Source organism: Lemur catta, chromosome 15 (genome assembly GCF_020740605.2).
Source record: "Lemur catta isolate mLemCat1 chromosome 15, mLemCat1.pri, whole genome shotgun sequence".
NCBI classification, from domain to species: Eukaryota; Metazoa; Chordata; class Mammalia; order Primates; family Lemuridae; genus Lemur; species Lemur catta.
Genome location: NC_059142.1, coordinates 55,668,527 through 55,687,755, shown reverse-complemented (window position 1 = coordinate 55,687,755; position 19,229 = coordinate 55,668,527). Strand labels below are relative to the sequence as shown.

Below are 19,229 nucleotides of genomic sequence, written 5' to 3'. Positions count from 1 at the left end.
ACTTCCAAATGGCTCCTCTCACGGCTCATGGCCGGAGGCCTCTGTCCCTGCCACGTGGGCCTGTCCACGGAGTGGCTACTAGGACAGAGCAGCTGACTCCCCCAACGTGAGAGGCCAGAGAGGGAGGGAGGGAGGGTTGCCACCGATGCAAAAGTCACTGTGTTTCGTGATCTGCATTGGACACGACACACCATCACTTCTGCCACATTCCGTTGGTCACACGGACCGATCCTGGTTCCATGTGGCCAGGGAGCTGCACCAATCCAGGAGGCGTGGATCACTGTGGATCTCAGATGCCGGCTACGACAGGGGAAAAATACAATCATTGATGGCCTGCTGTTTTTGATATATCAAAAGATTTTTACTTCCATTTCAGGGTTGGGGATAAATAAGCAGGGGGTACATAGAAAATGAACCAAACCCCCCAAATGAGGCAGTTACTAAGTCCAGCAAAAACAAGAGGTTGCACAAGAAATGTAATGCCGACGCGTGCTCAGCTGTGGACAGCACATGCAAAGAAACAGCACCGTCACCTGGACTCTTAGTCGGCACGAGAGGATGGGGCCGTGGTGCGGGCCGTGGCGCGGGCTGGGGGTGAGGGACAGACCCCAGTCGTCGTAGCCGGAAGTCCCCGGGGAGTTTCTAAATCTGAGAAGGAAAAAAACTCAGCGGCAGCAGCACTGGCTACTTAGGAGTAAACACCGAAAGAGTCTGCTCAAGTAGCAGGAAACGCTGCTGCTGAGGAGGAGGAATGAGGGCAGGGCCAGGGTTCCGGTTTTTCATCGCAAACCTTACAGAACTATTTGATTATTCAAACTATGTACAATGTATGACTTTTACGTGATAAATCACATGAAATTCAAATAACTAAAAAACAAACCCTAAAACCTCCAAGCTGCCTCCAGTCCAAGCTCATGGTCGGGCTCCACAACCCTGGGCAGGGCCCGGGGAGCCGTGTCCCCTCCCCCTCGAGTCAGGGTCCCTCCCTGGGACCTGAGTCTGGGCCCTCACCCCTCCTCTCTGCCTGCCCCCACCTTCTGTTCCCTTCCCCAGGGCAACAGCTGTCCCCACCCCGGGCCCCCCAGCCCGGCCCCACGCCACCGTCTGTGCTGGTGGGAACTGAGAAGCCGGTCCTGCCGCCCAGGAGGTGACTCGGGGACGCCAGGCCTGCTCCATCATGTCCGTGACACCGCGCCTAATTACCCCGCGTGCTAGTCATTTGGTCTCAGCACTGCCGCATGCCTCTGCCTTTAATTAATAACGGGGTAAAACTCCAGCAGCGCCCGGCTGGGGCTGGGGCTGGGCCGAGGCTGGGGCTGGGCCGCTGCTGGGGCGGGCGCCAGGCTGGTGTGTGCCTCCCCCGCTGACAGGTGCGGGCTCCCCCAAACATTCCCTGGTCGCACCCCAAGTTCCTGCCTGACAGACCACAGCCTGGGGGGAGAGCGGGGTGCAGCTTGGGCACTACCCTTGGAGGGGGTGACCCAGGCCTCAGGGCACCAGTCAGACAGCCCTTCAGCCCCAGACACCATGGATTATTCTAGAGACATTGATCCTCACAATCCCACTGACGGGGAAGGAGGCGCAGAGGGGGAAGCGACTTGGCCCAGCAGGCAGCTCGCTGGCCAGCGTGGAGGCCCTGGACCCTGTGCACGGCTGTTCCCACCAGCACACGGAGCCTCAGGTAGAGCCCTCCGAGGGTCTTCTGGGGAGGCGGCGGGAGCGCACATCCCAGGGGTACGTACGGGGGGCGCAGTTGGCTCCTCTGGAGGGCTGGGACCCGAGGAGGCAGGCGGCTCAAGTGAGATGTCGTGGGGGGGCCGAGGATCCCAGCTCAGACCCAGGTCCAAACAGTCCAGTTCCTGTAGCCAGAGGAGGGGGTGGGGCCGGGGACAGCTAGGACCACCAGATGGGCCCCTCCCTGCGGCCTAGATCAGCCAGGTCATTGGCCAGACCACCCCAGCCTGGGTGTGTCCCCCGCTCCTGAGTGCCTTGAGCGAGGGGAGGCTGGGGGCCCTGAGGGGGCCTCGGTGTGACCTGAAGGCCAGGCCAACCCACCTCCTCGGAGGCCCTTCCTCCCAGCCTTGACAGGGTGGGGACCCACAGAGGCCGACAGGTGAACAGAAAAATCTATTTGGATCCACCTTGAATTATTAAATGGTTCAAGAATATTCTTAGCTCCGGGCAGGCTGCAGTCTGTGGAGCCCGGCTTCACCACGGCCCTATTTCAGAGGTTCTGCGGGAAGGAGCTGAGACGCCACTGTACTTGGGGAGCCTCCAGCGCGCCCCTCTGCCTGCCTCGGGGCAGTGGGTGGGGCTGGGGCAGGGACGGGGAGGCACGTCACCCCCCAGACCCCACTGCTCCTGGAACTGGCCGTGGTGTCCCCCTCCAGGTGCTTCTGCGCCGGCCCCCACCCCACCCCACGCCCCCTACCCCCGAGCTGGGACCCTTCAGGACAGCCGTTGGTGGAAAGGGCCAGGCCAGCTCTGGGCTGTCACTGCACATACCTGGGGGTGGGCTGGGGTCCCAGCAAGCTGCTTGTCAACAGTCAAGCTGCCACAGAATCACAGCTCGGTTTACGCGGAAGTCTGACTGCGGCCTGCAGACTGCGGCCTGGAGTCGGAGCGCCCCTCAGAGGTCCTGCTCACACACAGGTGGCCGACTGCTCAGAAGTCACACTGAGCAGTCACGCCAGGTGCATGTGAGAGCACCTCCAGTTACAGACGACAGAGACACAGTCTTATGCGCAGGACAAGGCGAGGACTGGGGTCATTTATCTTTTAAGGAACACAGTGATTCAGGCACAAGACGTGGGGGCCGTGTGCTCCGCCGTGTTTGGTCTTCAGAGCGTCTCCCTGGAAGGCTGCGTGGCCGCGGTGGCGGCATCGGGGGCTTGCGAGATTACGCCGGTGCGGAGATGCGCAAACGTTGGTCTTACATTTGCTACTTTGTCTCACATGCTGGAAGGCCCTTGGTGTGGCCGTAGGACAGGGCTGAGGGGCCCATGGCACAGGCCTGCACCCCACGTGTACTGCAGGTTCTGCGTTAACTTAAACTCTGGCCCCTTCGAGGTTCATGAAACCCCAGGCCAGTGACAAAGCTTCCCAGGAGGCAGAGAACCGCCACCCCCGAGTGACACACTGGCTGTTGTCCTCCTCCTCCTCCTGGAACCCTGCTCCCCCAAAGTCAGGCCTTCCTGGAAGACTCAGTGGGGTGGCTGATCAGTTTCTGCCAGGCCCTTGTGGGGGTCGGGTGTAGGCAGATGGGGATGGAGCCCTGACCCTCTGTGAATCTGGGGCTCAGGTGAGTCCCCAGCAGGGGCCTCACTCCTGTCCCCACGCTGGGCCAGGTCACTGCTGGGCATCTGGAGAGTCGGGGGCGGGGGGACTCCTCAAAAGCCACTCACAGGCTCAACTACCCAGGGAAAAGGAAGATGCCAATGACCAAAAGCAGGAGTGAAGGCAGTCCCCTGGGCACACGGCTGGGGTCTCTGCCTCTGTCACTGACACCTCCTTCCAACTTGACCCAGAAGCAGGACAGTTGTGGCCCACACAGCTGGCCTCACCTGGGAGTCTTTCTGGGGATGCCCCCCCACTGGCCCACGGGGACTGTCACAAGGCCCTTCCTGTCTGCTGTGAGTGGAGAGACAGGGCTGGGGGCCATCTCCTCCAGCCCCAGCTGCTACTGCTTTGGGGTGGGGCAGGGCAGAGCCCCCCTTCCACGGTGAAGGGACCCCTTGGTCCACCGGGTAGGGGTCTTAAGGAAAGCTAGACCCCAAAGAAAGGCCCCAGTGTCCAGGGCTGACAGTATGGCTCCTCCTTTGGCTGCTGACCCTGGAGGCACGAGGGCCTGAGCCACCAAGCTGGGGCGACGCTTGTGCTCTCACCCTGCACAACGGTCCTGTGGGTCTGGCCTGCGGTGCGGATGGACAGCAGCCTGAAATGACCTGGCCATTTCCTACTGTCCTCGTGCCCAAACCCAGCTCCATACCGTGGCGACCACAGGCATGTCCCTAAAAGCTCTCCTGGGTGGGGGCTCCCTGTGCACCCACCGCTGTGACAAGCACAGGGGGTGTCCTCAGTCACAGGATGGGGACAGTGGAAGCCTGCATGGGAGGGGCACACAGGTGCCCAGGAGGACAAAGCACGGCATCGACTGGAGTTGGGACCTGGGCCAGTCCTCTTGCCCAAAGAGTCCCCTTGAGGAGGCACCTGTGGAACATGCTGGAACCTGCTCACCCCAGGGAGCAGACAGGGAGTCTGCAGCACCCAATGGCACCTGCCCGCCCAGCCAGCCCCAAAAGGCCTCTCCCTCCTCCCTCGCCTGCTCTGCCATGGGGAGGGCTCCCCTGGGCTCCGCACCCACAACCCCACTTGTCCTGGAGTGGGCCCACTTCCTGCGGAAATTTCTAGAATAGAGGTTGCACCATCAAGTGAGGGTAGCTACAGAGGCTGGGCCTCTTCTGCACCTCCGCCCCTGCAGTCCAGCCCTACAAAGGGGCTTTAGGGTCAGAGCAGTGGGGAGAGGGGACACAGCACCCTGCCTCACGTGCAGACTGCCCCGTGTGTCCCCCACCCTCGCCCCTCCCTTGGCTGAGATGACGCTCCCCTTCCCCTCCTCCCAGGCCGCGCAGCTGCATGACGGGAGGCACAGGCGTCAGGGGCCGGACGGACAGAAGGCAGGTACTGAGGCCCGGCCACCCCGGCTCGGATCCCTCCCAGGACAGTGCATAGCTGCGCTGGGGCCTGGTTTACAAACGAACCCCGAAAAACAAAAGAAACGAGCAAGCAGAGGCCGGTATGTTCGAAGGGGCGGGTGGAGCAGCAGCTGCGGGTGCCTGTCCAGGCTGGTGGACTCCAGGGAGGCAGTCTCCTGTGCTGGCAGGGCTGGCACTGGCCCGTGGGCTGTCCTCTGCTAAGGCACCCTGACCAGGGAGCACCAGCTGATGCCAGAGCAGGGAGAGACGGCCGCCTCCAACCCACCCCAAGCGGGGCTGTGTGTGCTACGGCCCCATGAGCGGTGCAGTGTGTCTTCAGGGACTGGGCGCTCTACCTGCAGCTATGGGGTGAGGTTTCCCAAAGTCCCTAGAGACCAGCCCCTGGTGGTGGTCACGGTCCCGAGGCCGGAGTTGGGTGGCCAGTGGCCTTTGCACATTCACGGTGCCCAGCTCCACTTGGCAGCCAGCCTTGCCCTGCTGCTTGGGAGGCTGGCTTTGGGGCTTCCAGGTCTGTCCCGGGGCCTTGGCTGCAGTGCGCGGGGGGTCCGGCCGCACTGGTGGGCTCTTCTGAGCCTCCTTCGGGGCCAGTCTTCGGCCCCTGCGTTTTCTGCCTCCTGGTCACGACACTGAGAAAAGAACAGCGTCAAATGCCAGCTCCAGCCTGGACTCCCCCTTGCCCCCCAGGCACATCTGGGTCCCCAGGGCCTGCTGTGGGCCCAGGCAGGATGTGATGGCCGAACTGGGCAGCCCTTGACCCTGGGAGAGCTCAGCGGTCCCCGTCACTGCTCCCCCCGTTCTGAAAGCAGCTTAGGAAGGCCTAGGGACAGCCACCGGCTTGGAGGGAAAATGAGCACAAAGGAAGAGGCGCTCCCGAGTAGTAGGGCATCAGGAGAGGGCGGGCAGACCCCAGGCCTGGGGCATCTGGCAACCTCCACTCAGGGACAGGGAGCAGCCGCTGGGCACGGAAGCTCAGACGCAAGGCCTGGAATCCACACTGCCGGCTGAAACCCGCTCTGCTGCTTATCAACGCTCTGTGCCTCAGCTTCCTCATCTGTCAGACGGATCAGCCTCACAGCAAGGCTGCTAAAACGATCGCACAGTCTGTTTAGAACAGGGCCTTGTGCTGTGAGCTGCGACGGCCTCGTGCCCACACGGCCCGCTCTGTCTCGGGAATCGACAGGAGAGGAACGGCCACATCTGCCTCAGGGGTGAGGACACTGAGCCTCAGAGGGTGCACGGCTGGGTCGTGTCTGACCCCAGAGGCCATGCCCTTCCTGCGGAGCCTGTGCCTTGGTGCCTCACAGGATAATGGGCCAAGAAGGGCTGAGGCCAGCCCTGTTGGGCGGTGGGGCTTGGGCCAGACAGCCATGGTCTGAGGGCTCTGCGGAGGGATGGTGTTTCTGGAGAGTTCTCGACAGACTCGGGGTCCACACCATGCTCCCCTCCCTAGAGGACCTCTCCTGTGTCCCCACCTGGGTATCTGCCAGATGCCTCCTTCATGCACCTGCCCGGCCTCTCCACACACTCACCTCTCCCGCCCGAGCGCGGGTGGCCCAGGGAGCTCCAGGGTCTTGCGGACGTGCTCTCGGGAGCGGATGTCAGCCTGGAAGAGACGGGAGTGGTGCCGGGTCCTGAGCTGGCCTTTGGACCACCGTCCCCTGCCCAGCAGCCTGGTGCAGGTACCTTCATTCCCTCCGCGGAAAGCCCACTGGGGCACACATGCCACACGGACACCGCTTTCTGGGCATCGGGGCAGTGGCCCATTGGTGTGTGGGTGACAGGGCTGCCCAGAACCTCGGGGTCAAGGCCCTGCAACAGCAGTTTCCAAACCCAGCCTGGCAGTCCCCGAGGGGCCCGAGCAGCCACGAGGGGACCAGCTGAGGGTGGGTCCTGGGTCTCCTCCCCGTGTCAGCTGGAGGTGCTCGGCTTCCACTGGGTTACAGCCTGTGCTTCCCTGCAGGTTTTGCTTCAGCCAAAGGTTGTCCTGCTAAACCCTCTTCTCCAAGAACTCTCAGCCCAGCCAGTCTGTCCCGTCTCCCCGACTAGTACCAGTGGCGACCCCTGTCCCGTCTCCCGGATCACCAGAATAAAGAGGGCCTGTGGGCTGCAGGTGGGACCAGGGCAGATCCCGGCACGGAGAGCCATGGAACAGGGCTCAGGTCTCAGCGGAAGCCCCTGGGCAGGGTGGCCTTGGGAAGCCCCGACCCAAGCTCAGAAGGGCTCAGATTAGCTTCAGGGCCACATGACTGACCGACAGCAACAGCTAATCCCTCAGACTGCTCCTGCTTCAGCTCACAGGGAGGGGTTGGAGGGCAGACGCCCCATGAGGGCGAGGCGGCCCCTCCCGCCTTCCCCTGCAGCAGCCCAGCCTGGCGGGCAGGAGGGCACTGCGCCAGAGCAGCGAAGGGCCCAGACACCACGACGGGAGAGGGTGGACGCTGCCCCACCACGCACGCTCTCCCAGGAGCTTCTGGAGGCAGAGTCAGGAGGGAAAACTGCTAAGAGGCGAGTGGGCCCAGGAAGAATCTGCCACGAGCCAGAGCCGCCCTGTCGGACAGGACCGTTGCCCCCTCCCGGCAGCGGGGGGCTGGGGGCTCCCAGGTGCAGGGTGGGCGGCACGTCCTATCCATCGCTGGCTCTTCTTTCTCTGCTGTAGACCCAGGATTTGGCAAGCTCCTCACGGTGCTGAGCACAGAACCCTTGCCCAGTTTCTAGGTGCTCAAGGTACCTTACAGGCCAGCTGGCCCCTCCCTGGCAAGGACAGGGGCCACTGTGCCCGTCGGGCAAATCGAGGCAGAGAGGGACAGAGGCCTGCCACACCGCCCCCAGCAGGTCTGCGGCAGCGCAACCTAGAGTTCCCGGGGCTGAAGGCTTAGGGCGAGTTTCTTGCGTTTTCTCTCAGGCCACACGGGTGGGTTGGAAAGGAAGAGGAAAGGGGACACAGCTCCCAGGCTTGGGAGCCCACGTACCTACGACCTGCCAATGCCCGTACCTACGACCTGCCAATGCCCGGGATGGGGAGAGAGTGAGGCCGAGTGCCACGGAGGTGTGCGGGCTGCTGCTGCCCCCTGGAGGCCACGCCGCACGCTGCAGCCGGGAGGCCCAAGGCCCAGGAGGTGGGAGCGGCCAGGGGGCATTTCCGCTGCGCTGCAAGCCCTGCCCCTCTGCTGGGTGGCCGCCAGCGCAGGCTGTGGGGCAAGGAGCGGGGAAGTGGGGGAAGCAGCAGGCCATGGGGCCCCCGGTCAAGGCCGAGCACAGCAAGGCCAGCAGGGACCATCTTGCACCCAGCTGTGTCTCTCGCCAGGAAGGGTTTCTGACAGGTTCACAGAACTCTGACCCCTGCATCCCAGAGCACCAGTTAAGGTGCTGGGTGCCCAGTGTGGCCACGCCCCTCAGTCCCCCAACTGGTGTCCCGGGTGCCAGTGCAGCAGTCCTGCAAGGGTGTCCTCCCTCCGGGCCCTGAGGGGCTGACTGGGGACTCTGGGACAGCGCGCTGATACCAAATGATTCTCAAGCGACCCTGGTATCTGGGCACGGGAGGCTCAGAGAGGCTGAGGCTGCGTGGGGGGCACAGCAGATGACCTCCTGGGAGCTCCGCAGCCTCGGGTCCACGCTCCTGCCCCTAGGACCCAGCAGGGGCCGGCCAGGCTCTCCAGCAAGGTGCTGTGGACCTGCCTTGCCTGGGGTCCTGTCCTCATGTCACTGTGTTCTGACCCCAGGTGAGCTGATGGGGAGCTCCTAAAGAGCAGATGGTGGGGACCAAAGAGCCTGTCCCCCCTGCCACACCCCGTGGCCACCCACCCACCTGGCGCACAGGCTCGGGGATCCGGAACCTGCAGCAGCGGTGGGTCAGGCGCACGGCTGTCTGCAGGCCCGTCTTGTGGCCCACAGAGATATAGAGAGGCTTGGTGCTGTGGTCGTGGCTCCTCAGGGCCTGTGACAAGGAAGGTGAGGGCAGTCCTATGCACTGGCCACAGGGGTGGGGTCAGGGCCGGCCTTGGCGGCTGGGGCTCTGACAAAATGTCCCGGGCAGCAGGAGAGGGCCTGGAGGTACGGGGTGCTCTCAGGCAGCTTTCCTGCGCTCTGGGGACAGGGTGGGCCCCGCACCACAGTGGGCGGGGAGGACACAAGTGCACACACCACATCCCAGGGCCACTGTGGCCGGAAGAGGGGGCGGTGAACACCATCCGGCCTGGGCATGAGTGAGCGCATGCGTGTCTGTGCATGTGCATGCGTGTGGGGAGGAGCCCCTGCCCAGGCCACCCTGCCTCTGACACAGGCCCCTGCTGGGGCACAGGGCCCGAGCCACGCACCATTCCCAGGACGGTCCCAGAGCTTCCCGTCAGAGGGAACGAGTCTCCTCCAGCCTGCAGGAGCTGAATCTGGGAAACGGGAAAACACTTGGCATGGCAGGTCTTTTCTCGGTGAAGGGCCGGCGGCGCTGGCTACTACTGAAACAGCAGCTGCCAGGCCAGGGACGCGAAGGGCCTGATCGCACGCAGGAGCCTCAGCGGGGCACAGCCGCAAGCCTGGGGAGCACCGAGCACGCAGGCGGTAGCGCAGTCGGGCCTGCGTCAGGCCACTGCCCACGGGCCTTGTCCAACCCTGGAGACAGGGGCTGAGGGAAGGCCCAGGGCCACAGCGCTGGCACGCAGAGGTGCCAGAATGGCAGATACACAGGAGTTACCCACTGCCCAGTGGGCCGCGGCCAGCGCCGAGGCCATTTCCTGCTGCTCTTTCCACTTTGGGCATATTTGATTCGACTCAAAAAACCATACTTTGAGGGGTGGGTTGGCCCACTGAGCGGACCTCAGTCCCTGTCAACCCAACAGACTCACTGAGCAAATGCTCCATGCAGGAACTCAAGAGCCGGGAGAAACAACAGGCGTGGTCTTTGCTCTCGGAACTTGCCATCCCACGGGAGAGCCAGGTATGTCACCGGCTCCCACCAGAGGGGGTGTCACATTCCCAGTGCCAGCCTCGGGGACCCGGAGGAGGGAGAAGTGGGCAAAGGTAGGGAGGAAGGGTGGTGGGGGCAGCTCTGGGCGGGCCGTGGTGTGTGGCACAGAGACTGGGCGGGGAGACCACGAGCACCTGAGTGTCCAGGGGAGGGGATAGGTGGCTGGACTGGGGCAGGAGTGGGAAAAGCACCAAGCACCGCTGGGATAGCTTGGAAGCCCGTCCTGTCCCCAGGACCTACTTGGGGTGCCCCGGCAGCAGAGGTGAGGGGGACGAGAAAGGTAGGAGGGGAGCTCAGGTAGTCCCAGCACCACCCATGGGACGCAGAGAGGAAAGCAGGGCGGCCCCAGGGGAGAGCGCGTCTTCCTCACTCCAGGCTGGGACCCAGGGACAGTGTGTGCAGGCCAGGTGGCACCCGAGGTGTCCCCGTGCCCAGGCCCTGGGCTCCTGTTTACCTTCTCCTTGTGCAGGGCGTTGTTCTTCAGCCCGTCCACGTGCAGAAGTTTCTTGGCTACCCCAATGCAGGGCAGACCCGTAAGGACGCCAAGGTGACAGGCCACCCCGAAGCCTGCCAGGGAACAGAGGGTGTGGCTGGGGCGTGTGAGCCCTGCAGCCTGGAGATGTGGGGATCTGACAAGCCAGAATCTCACTGAGAACTTGCCCAAGTGAGCAGAGGGCTGTGGATGGGCAGAGGGCCGGGGAGACCAGAGCCGCGACCAGACCACCTGGAGATGAGGCCCCTCTGCCCCGATTTCCCGGGTGTAAGGCTGGGCGGGGGGCCTCCCTCGGCCCGTCGCGGTTGGCTGCCTCACTGGTGCGCTCGCTGGAGACACCTTGCCCCGTTTCTCCTCATTTTCTGGGCTCCAGCTCCTCTCCCCTTAGCAGCTACCCTCCGGCCTCTGCATCTGGCCCCTCCACATCTGGGCCTCCTGCCAGGCGGCCCGCGCTTGTAGTAGCCAGAGTCCTGGCACCGCGTCTAGGCAGGCATGTGGCCACCCTTTGGCTCTGGACCCCCAGGCTCTGGGGACAGCCGCCGGGAGGCCTCGTCTGGGGCTGCAGTTGCCCCACCCTCACGTTTGATCTGAGGGTAGAGGGCCCAGCTCCCCCAGCACTGCTCCCTGGGCCACAGGTCCCGGTATCGGGGGGTGGTGGTGGGGGAACGGGCGCATCTGGTTTCAGATGAGGACCTGGCTGGCAGATGGGGGCAGGCAGCCGTGGGGAAGGCTACTCTGAGCTCAGACCCTGTGACGTCTCGTAGTGGTGAGGTCTAAACTGGATGGTGGCACCTGGGCCAGCGCAGGGCACAGCCGGGGAGGCAGGGGGTGGGCAGGAGCACGGAAGAAGGGGGGGTCATTTCCTGGGTGGAAAATTATGTGTCCTGACAGAGAAAATGAGCCAAGACAGGAGCTACGGGTGCCGGCTGGCCAAGGGCTCACGGCACTTTGTGCAGGGGACGTCAGAGGTGCCCTCCCTGACCCTCTCTTTCAGGAGCAGGATTACCTCGGTGGTGGAGCACCCCATTTCCATCCACGAGAATGACCTGCAGAGCCACGGGGAGAGTCACACGGTCAGCTGAGCTGCCCCTCGGCCCTTAGTCCGGGGCCGTCCCTGGGGCAGACAGTGGGGACTGCCGCTTCTGGCATCCAGCTTTCTATCAGAGAAAATCTCACTCCTCTCCTCCAGAAAGCTCACGTGGTCTCTCCCTGCTACGGGCGGTGGCAGCAGCCTGCAGGGGGCCTTCCTCCCCCAGGGGAAGCGGAGGGGCCTTCCTCCTGTCCTGGGAACGCGGCACCTGCCTGGGGCATGAGGCCCGGCTCCTTCGCCTGCAGCCGCCGCACGGCATCCACCAGGAAGGGCACCTCTCGGAAGGCCAGGAAGCCTGACACGTAGGGGGCTGTCAGGCTGACCATGCGGCTCTCCTCGTACACCACCTGCCACAGGCACCCTGGTCAGCGGGCGGGCGTGACCCCCGGCCACCCGCCCCTCCCTCCACCCTGTAGGCCACCAGCCCATTCATCCTTCACGCCAACAGCCCTCCCTCTCCCTCACTGCCCCCCATCAGCTGACGGGTTGGAAAGGACCAGGGGATGTGCCCTGCAAATCGGTGCTGGGAACTCCCCTCGATGTCATGTGGAAGGAGCCCCAGGACCTGGTTGTAGGAAGAGCCCTGCGTCCGTGTCTCTCTCCGGAACTTGGCTAAGGTTGGCGGCCAGCCTCGGCCCGCCCGCCCCTTGCCCTCCTCAAGTCTCCTCCTTTGTAAATTAAAGCTGACACCTACCCTACCCCCGCCTCCGTGGGCTGTTGGAGGCTCAAAGAAGACAAAGTGGGAGAAAGCACTTGCACAAAGTACAGTGTTTAGAGCCAATATCGTCTTTACACCATGCGGGGCCCTGGGGGAATGGCCATGCCTTCAAAGAGGTTGCCAGAACAGGGCAGGCGACACTGGCTTCATGAAGAGATTTCAAGTAACTCAGAAACAGCACAGGTGTGATCTCAGAGTGAGACGGTCTGACAGAGAACAGAGGTCCCAGCGGACAGGAGAGTCTGAACACAACCCTAAGGCTGCAAACACTCCCAGAGAGGAAGGGGAGGATGCCGTGGCTTGGTGGCGCCCAGGATGGCAAATCACAACTTCCGCTCCCCCAGAGGCCGGGGCAATAATCAAATACACCTCAGAGAACTGATGACTCTGTATTCGCATGGAGGGCTGGAGCTTGTCCTTTCAACACTGTCATCAATAGCTCATAGGAAACTTATCAATGACCCAAAGTGGGGAGGGTCCAGTCCCAGGACTGAAAAGAGAATTTGGATTTACAGTGAGCCCAGGAAGCTGGACCGCAGAACCCCCTGTGAAAGGTGACTTTTCACAGGGACAAGCGTGGAGTTCAAGTGTGGCCTGAGTTCCCACAGGACGACAGTGGCTGTGCATGTCCAGACCTCCCTGCACAAGTTCCAAAAACCAGAGACACCAACAGGAGAGGGAACCCCGACCCCATAACCTCTGCCCGTGGCGTAAGGCGGGGACGAGCTACACGGTGACGTGCACCTCCGTGGGGAAGGACGCGGCCCAGCAGCAGAGCGGCCCGGACACCACGCTGGGCAGCACAGGTGACAGCAGGGCGTGGCGGGTCCTGATCAGGACCGTCTCAGAGTGAAGACCACGGTACCAAGTGACCAAGGAGGGACAATTCAGACAAAGTACAGTAAGAGCCACTGAGGAGAGAAAATGAAATGTAAAGAAAGGTTAACAGTGACGAAAGCAGGCAGGCGGAGAGGACCCAGTGGGCACGGGACGAATGAAGCCGTGCGGCGCCAGCGCTCGAAAGCAGGGTCCGGCAGCACTCCCCAAAGAAAAGGAGCCACCGCACACCTGGGGAAACCGAGCCGCAACAGTCAACTCAAGAGGAATCTCAGTGGGGAACAAGAGTGAACAAAATAGGCAACAGACTGAACAAAAATGCCACTGCGAAAATGTTCATGTCACAACGGTGAACGTAACATAAATGTTAAAACTCTGCAGGCCAGAAAACAAAATGAAACCAGCTTCTAGAGGCACAATAGGGACAAGCCGGGTGTAGCCCCCGGCTCCTGTGGCTTTCCTTGCCGTAGTTGAGAATCACAGAGTGCCTTGGCCGCTCTGAGACCCAGCCAGCTGCAGGTTCTTCCCGGCAGGCTTGAACATGCCCAAGCCTGGTAAGGGTATCTAGGTTGTTGCCTCAAAGCACTGACAGCAACTGGCCTCGGCCCGGACTCAATTCCTTAAACCCTCATGAAACTCCACACCCTGAACCCCTGGCATGGACACACCCGAGTGCAACACCCCTTTCGCTCACTGTCTACCTGGAGGACACACTGCAGCCCCTCGGTCTGTAAGTTCCCCTAGTAAATGCTTTGGACGGATGCCCTGGCATTCACTGCTTCTCTCTTGGGGATCCCAACCGGCCCATCTTGGGACGACACGGGGCACTCCCCTGTGGGAATGCCACCGCTGCTTCTGGGGCGATTTCAGCTGTAGGCTTGGCAGGATGAAGCACGGGGAGATGTGAACATGTAACGGGGTTCAGGTGATGTTGTGGGATTACTATGGTTTTTCACAGGTGTGATAATGACGCTGTAGTTATGCAGGAGAATGTCATTCTCAGGACAGGCCTGCTGGTGTATTCAGAGGTGAGCTGTCACAACTGCTGGGATGTACTCTCAAATTGTGCAGTAGGCACACACTTACACATAAGATATGGCAAAATCAGCAATAGTTAAATCTAAGCAGAGGTATATAGGTATGTACTTTTTTTTTCAATTTTTTGGTATGTTTGCACATTTTGAAATAAAAAATCTGAGAAAAGAAGAGTCAATCGTGCAATTAGTGTGTGGGCCAAATCTGAAAGGCCGGTGACCTCTGAGAAGATCTGACAGTTTCAACATAAGCCAATGACACACGCCCCCTAGAAAGCTAACTGTTTTCAGCTGCACTGACAGAAATGGTGTGTGAATGGCAGGGCCACTGCACTGGGCTGAACTAATCTGAGGTGCTGTGTTCAATTCTGGGTGCCAGGTGCAAAGACAGACCCTGCTAACGAGGGCACCAGAGGGCCATCCACGAGTGAAGGACGGGAACCCAGTGCAGCCTTTCGGGACGGAGCGGACAAGGAGGGGAGTGCGGGGCTGTTTCAGCAGCGGGGGGGGGGGGGGGGGGGGGGGGCACAGGCAGAAGGCAGGGGGATCTGTTCTGTGTTTTGCTGCCCGAAGGTGGAATCGACGGGCAGGACACAGACGAGAACCTTTCAGCTCCCCATGGAGGAGAATGCGCTGGCCGTGCTTCAGGGTCCAGCCAGGGCACGGCCACGTCCTGAGGCTGTTGCTGTCAGGGCTCCTGACCACGTGGAAGGGGGACCGTGGCGCCCACTCCAGCCTTGCTGCACAACCACAGGGAAGCTTGTTTTAAAAAGCTGACCCCACACTGGACTCTGGAGATTTTCTTCCCCTAATACATGGGGTGGGGCTCTGGAATCTGTATTTTTTTTAACAGCTTTCCTGAGATTTAATTTACACACCACAAAATTCACTTGTATAAAGTTAATTCCCTGGTTTTTGTATTTACAGAGCTGTGCAACTATCACCATAATCCAATTTTAGAACACTGTCCTTACCCCCAAAATAAGCCTTGCCCCCACTAGCAGTCACTCCCCATTCATGCAACCCCCTAGCCCTAGGCAACCACCAATCTACTTTCTGTCGCTATGGATTTGCCCATGGAATCTGTATTTCTAAACACTCCCAGGCAATGCTGATTCTTCAGGTCCATGGTCAGGCATCTGGGAACAAATGGACCAGGATATTCCAAAATCTTTTCCCTGGCTAAGCTTTCACAGCCCGGGACAACAAATGCCGACTAAATACCCAAGTAGCAAGCACTCTGCTTGGGGTATGACCCTATCCCTGAGAACCTACAGTCAGCGGGAAAAACAGAATTGTCAACAGCTCGCTTTAATGCGATGTGAGCAGTGCTGTAACAGCACATGCATTAGAGAAGTCCTGGACGCAGACAAGGGGGTGGTTAATTCAGAGCCAGGGAGAGTTGGAGGGAGAAAGGAATGCTGTGCTCACCGCTTTCCATACACGCACTCATTTATTCCCCCACCCTGTGAACTGGGTATCAATACTATCATCTTCCTCAAGTTACAGAAGAGGAGGCAGAAGCCGAGTGGTGGTGGGGGGGCAGTGGCAGAGCTGGGGCGCGAGTGTGAGCGATCTGGCTCCCGAGACTGCGCTCTGACCCCAGGGCTAGCCTACACACTGGCCAGGGGACCTCTAGGGGCAGGGACCACCAAATACCCAGATCTGAGCCCACAGTGGGCACTCGATACATCTGTGCTGAATGTGGACTGAAAGGGACCTTCCAAGTAACGCACAAAGCTGCAGGGGCAGGAAGAGGCCTGCCATTTCTGGGAGCAGGCAGAGGAGCAATGACAGGGGAACCATCAAAGCTGAGGATCAGCAAAGGTTTCTTTGTCAAACGCTTCTTTAGCCAAGGCTTCCTGAGCTGTTGACACTAAGAGAATCACCTACCTATTTCAGAAAGATTCAAGTGTCTTCTACGTGCCAGGCATTGGGCTAGGTGCCGAGGCTACCACTGGTGGGCAAATGCCATGGTTTCTACCATCGTGGAGTTTACATTCTGATAAGGGAGACAGGCCAGTTCCATTCCAGTGTGACAAAGAAGTAGTAGAGGGTTGCTATTAGAGGGTCTGAATGTTTGTGTCCTCCCAAATTCATATGTTTAAATTATATCCCATATGGTATTAAGAGATGGGGCCTTTGGGGAGGTGATTTTATCACCATGTGAGGACACAGTGAGAAGTTGGCAGTGTGCAAGCTTGCAGAGGGCCCTCACCAGGACCAGACCATGCTGGCACCCTGACCTCAGACTTCCAGCCTCTCTAGAACCGTGAGAAATAGATTTCTGTTGTGAGCTTCCCAGCCTAAGGTACTAGGCTGCGGCAGCCTGAACGGATGAAGATGAGGGTGCTGAGTGGCAATTCCTGGTCTGGTGGGATGAGAGGGGGCTTACTGGAGAGAGTAATGTCTACACGGAGCCTAAGAGATGAAAAGGAGTTATCCAGGTGAAGAATATTCCAGGAGAGGAAACACTACTGCAAAGGTCGGGCAGCCAAATACAGCATGGCATGTTTGAGGGATTCCAAGTGGGTTGTAGGGTGTGGGAAGGGCTGAGGGTGGTGGTGACAGCTGACCCCATAGCACTACATTAAGCAGGGGACAGATCACCAAGGGCTTTTAAGGCATGGCAACAAGAGTGAACTTCATTTACCATGAGGTCAGGGAAGGGAACTGAAGTGTGGTGCCACAATCACACTTGCTTTTTAGGAAAATCACTCTGCCGCCAGTACCGAGAAAGGATCGCCTGGGCACACATGAAGATACTGCTCAGGAACCTACAGGAGGGGTGATGGCAGCACAAGAAGGGAAGGGGGCTGAGAGGATGCAGCCAAGGGGACAGATTTCAGTGACATTTAAGACGCCGAAAAAAGGGAGCTAGTGAGCAACTGGACATTGAGGGGAAGGAAGGGGCCCAGGAAGACAGAGATTTCCAGCTTGGGGAACTGGGGGTGTGGTGCTGCTGGTCACTGAGATGAGGAACCCAAGATGACAAGCAGATTTGGAAGTAAAGATCATGAGTCAATTCTTAACAATCACACAATTTCCTTAGTTTTTGCCTTCTTTCCCCCTCCAAGCCTCCCCAGCCTATTAATGAAATCCTACAGGACGAGAGGCGGGGTTCTGCCCTGGCAATGCTCCCTGTCCTGGAGCCCGTCTCTGAGCTGCGAGTAACCTGCGCCCGAGACCACCGAGGGGACGGCCCTAGCTCAGCATCCCTCCCGGTTACCTTGAGCTCAGGGTAGCTGAGCACCACTAGGGAGGCACAGGCGCTGGCACTGTCCCCTTTCACGAAGGACACGTCAACGCCCCCGACCCTCTGCAGGCCCGAGAAGGCGGGGTCCCGCTGCCACGCCTCGGTGTCCCGGTCTACGACGCGGGCCTTCAGCCGGGCTTGCTCCCTAGGAGGACGGAGGGTCAGACCGGGCCTAGGGTCCCCCCCAGGCTCCCCCACTCCACCCCCGCGGCCGCGGCGTCCTCCGGTTCCGACAGCCAGTCCCCGGGGTTAGCCCCTCTCCCGCGGGGGAGGGCCAGGGACCCGCCGGCCAGGCCTCGGCAGCGCCCGCCCCCACGGACTACAACTCCCGAGGGCTCTTTCGCCCGCGCGGCGGCGGCCGCTCCGAGTCCACGGCAGGGGCGTTGCGAGGCCGAGGGGTCCGCGAAAGGCCGTGTGGCCTCAGCCCCCGGCGCCTGCGCGTCGCCCGACCCCATTACCGTGTCCAGAGCGACAGGGTTTCCTTCGGCGGCCGATCAGCCGCCGTCTGAGCCATGCCTCGGCCCGCACGTCCCTTCCGGTAACGTCACTTCCGGGAGCGCCTTGCGCAGGCGCTGCCCGCCCTCGTTGCCTTGGAGGCGCCGAGGCCGCCGCCGCCAGGGGCCGCTTCCCAGCGGCGGGGCTGCCAGCCGTGGTCCTCGGGCACTCGTGGCCGCCTCGCGGAGGCCCTGCGTAGTCACACACGCACACGTGCGCCCTCAGGCTGTCCCCGCGAGCGTTATCGCCTGGGGCCCGGGACCGCCGGAGCCCGGATGAGTGACCGGCGCGAGGAGCCCCGGGCCGCCGTGTCCCGCCCGCACGAAAGGACCGTCCCCAGAAGGCCCGGCAGAGAGGGTCTCGTCCGCATTTGCTCTCCCGGGGAAAACACTTTCCTGGCGCTTGTTTTTTCCAGCTGGAAACGGGATTCATAATGCTTGAGTGCAAGCTTAATTAACGAACGTGAGGGGATTAGGGAAGCGCAGGGCGCGACGTAAATGCTAATCGTGGCTCCGATCCATCGTTATTCAGCCCAAGGCCTCAGGTTTTCTCCATCCACCTCCCCAGCCGGTAAGCAGCGTTCCACTTAGCACCTGCTGTGCTCAATCGGGGACGCGCTCCTGTAGCACACTAGCGCGCACGTGCAGGCTAGACGTGGGTAGCCTTACCTCCTTAGCCGGCCCTTTGAGCTGACATTTTCTTCCTAATGATTGGTTATCACTGCAAGTTGGTTTTTAAGTTGGAATTGCCTGAACACACGGGAATAACTGAAATAGCTCATGGCTGTCTCAGTTAACAAATGACAAAATCTTGTAACCATTAAATAAAGGTAAGTAATTTGCACACACAATAATGCCTTCAAGGGGTCAATGATCAGTTGTTAAGATTTTCAGGTAAGTCACCGCCAACATAGGGCTGAAAGGAAAAATAAGTGTGCTATAGGGAGATGTCCAGGGAAATGGATGTGGGCGAGTGAAAATGAGTAGAGGGGTTGGGAGGGTTGGAGATGAGGCACCTAAGTTTCCTAGATGCAAGTGGGTATCATATGAAACGAGTTACTACCTGGGGTCTGGAACAGAAACTGGGGTGAGGAGGCAAGTCTGGCGTCAGGACAAAGTGCGTCTTCCTTGGTAGGCCAGCACGGCTCTTCTAGCTGTGGCGCCAGACCACAGGTCTCTCTCCTGGAGAAACCTTTCCTCTTTGGAAGAGAAAATGCAATTTTCCACTTTTGAGTGGCATTTTTACCACTCAAACCTAATAGTGAGCCTTCCTGCAGCCCACCTAATCCCTCACTACCTTTATTTCCTATTACGAGGCACTCCTCCCCCTCCCACAACCCAAGGCATTGACAAGGGTTAGCTCCTGTCCTTACTCATTGCTGGCTGCAGCTCTGCTGCTTCTGGCAAAGTCATTTCAGGCCGGGCATGGGCCAGCTTCACTCCAGGACTCCACTCAGCTTGTAAGTCTGAGATCGGCCACGGGGAGTGGTGCTAAATTCCACCGTGGACTCGCAGTTCTGCTGTTCTTCTGTCCAGAGGAAAAGTTTACTGTCTCACATTCTAAACCAGAATGTACATTTTCTGTCCTGAATGTTCCAGTTCATGGATACTTCTGCAAGAACATTTCCACGA

General features: G+C 60.3%; 1 protein-coding gene across 5 annotated transcripts; it reads right to left on the bottom strand.

Moving 5' to 3' along the window:
* Nucleotides 1-2,738: 2,738 nt before the first annotated feature.
* ENDOV (endonuclease V) lies at nucleotides 2,739-17,641 on the bottom strand. 5 transcript variants are annotated; one of them, XM_045569632.1, is made up of 9 exons: nucleotides 17,562-17,641; nucleotides 17,077-17,248; nucleotides 11,471-11,605; nucleotides 11,175-11,214; nucleotides 10,130-10,242; nucleotides 9,029-9,097; nucleotides 8,521-8,649; nucleotides 6,245-6,318; nucleotides 2,739-5,341 (listed from the first exon to the last, which is right to left on the bottom strand). In XM_045569632.1, exons 1-9 carry the CDS (start codon nucleotides 17,615-17,617, stop codon nucleotides 5,107-5,109), a joined length of 1,023 nt encoding a protein of 340 aa, XP_045425588.1. In that variant the 5' UTR covers nucleotides 17,618-17,641; the 3' UTR covers nucleotides 2,739-5,106. The 5 variants fall into 5 exon arrangements, with proteins under 5 accessions (XP_045425588.1, XP_045425590.1, XP_045425592.1 ...); XM_045569634.1 differs by having other exon boundaries at nucleotides 8,530-8,649; nucleotides 17,562-17,636; XM_045569636.1 differs by lacking the exon at nucleotides 8,521-8,649 and having other exon boundaries at nucleotides 17,562-17,636.
* Nucleotides 17,642-19,229: the final 1,588 nt, after the last annotated feature.

Bases quoted from the DNA above. Each gene is read 5' to 3' on its own strand.
- ENDOV (XM_045569632.1), bottom strand. From the start codon at position 17,617: ATGGCTCAGACGGCGGCTGATCGGCCGCCGAAGGAAACCCTGTCGCTC. The intron at 11,215-11,470 runs GCAGGTGCCGCG...GTGGCTCTGCAG, and splicing joins AGCCGGGCCTCATGCCCCAG to GTCATTCTCGTGGATGGAAA. The intron at 10,243-11,174 runs GTAATCCTGCTC...GTTCCCTGGCAG, and splicing joins TGGGGTGCTCCACCACCGAG to GCTTCGGGGTGGCCTGTCAC.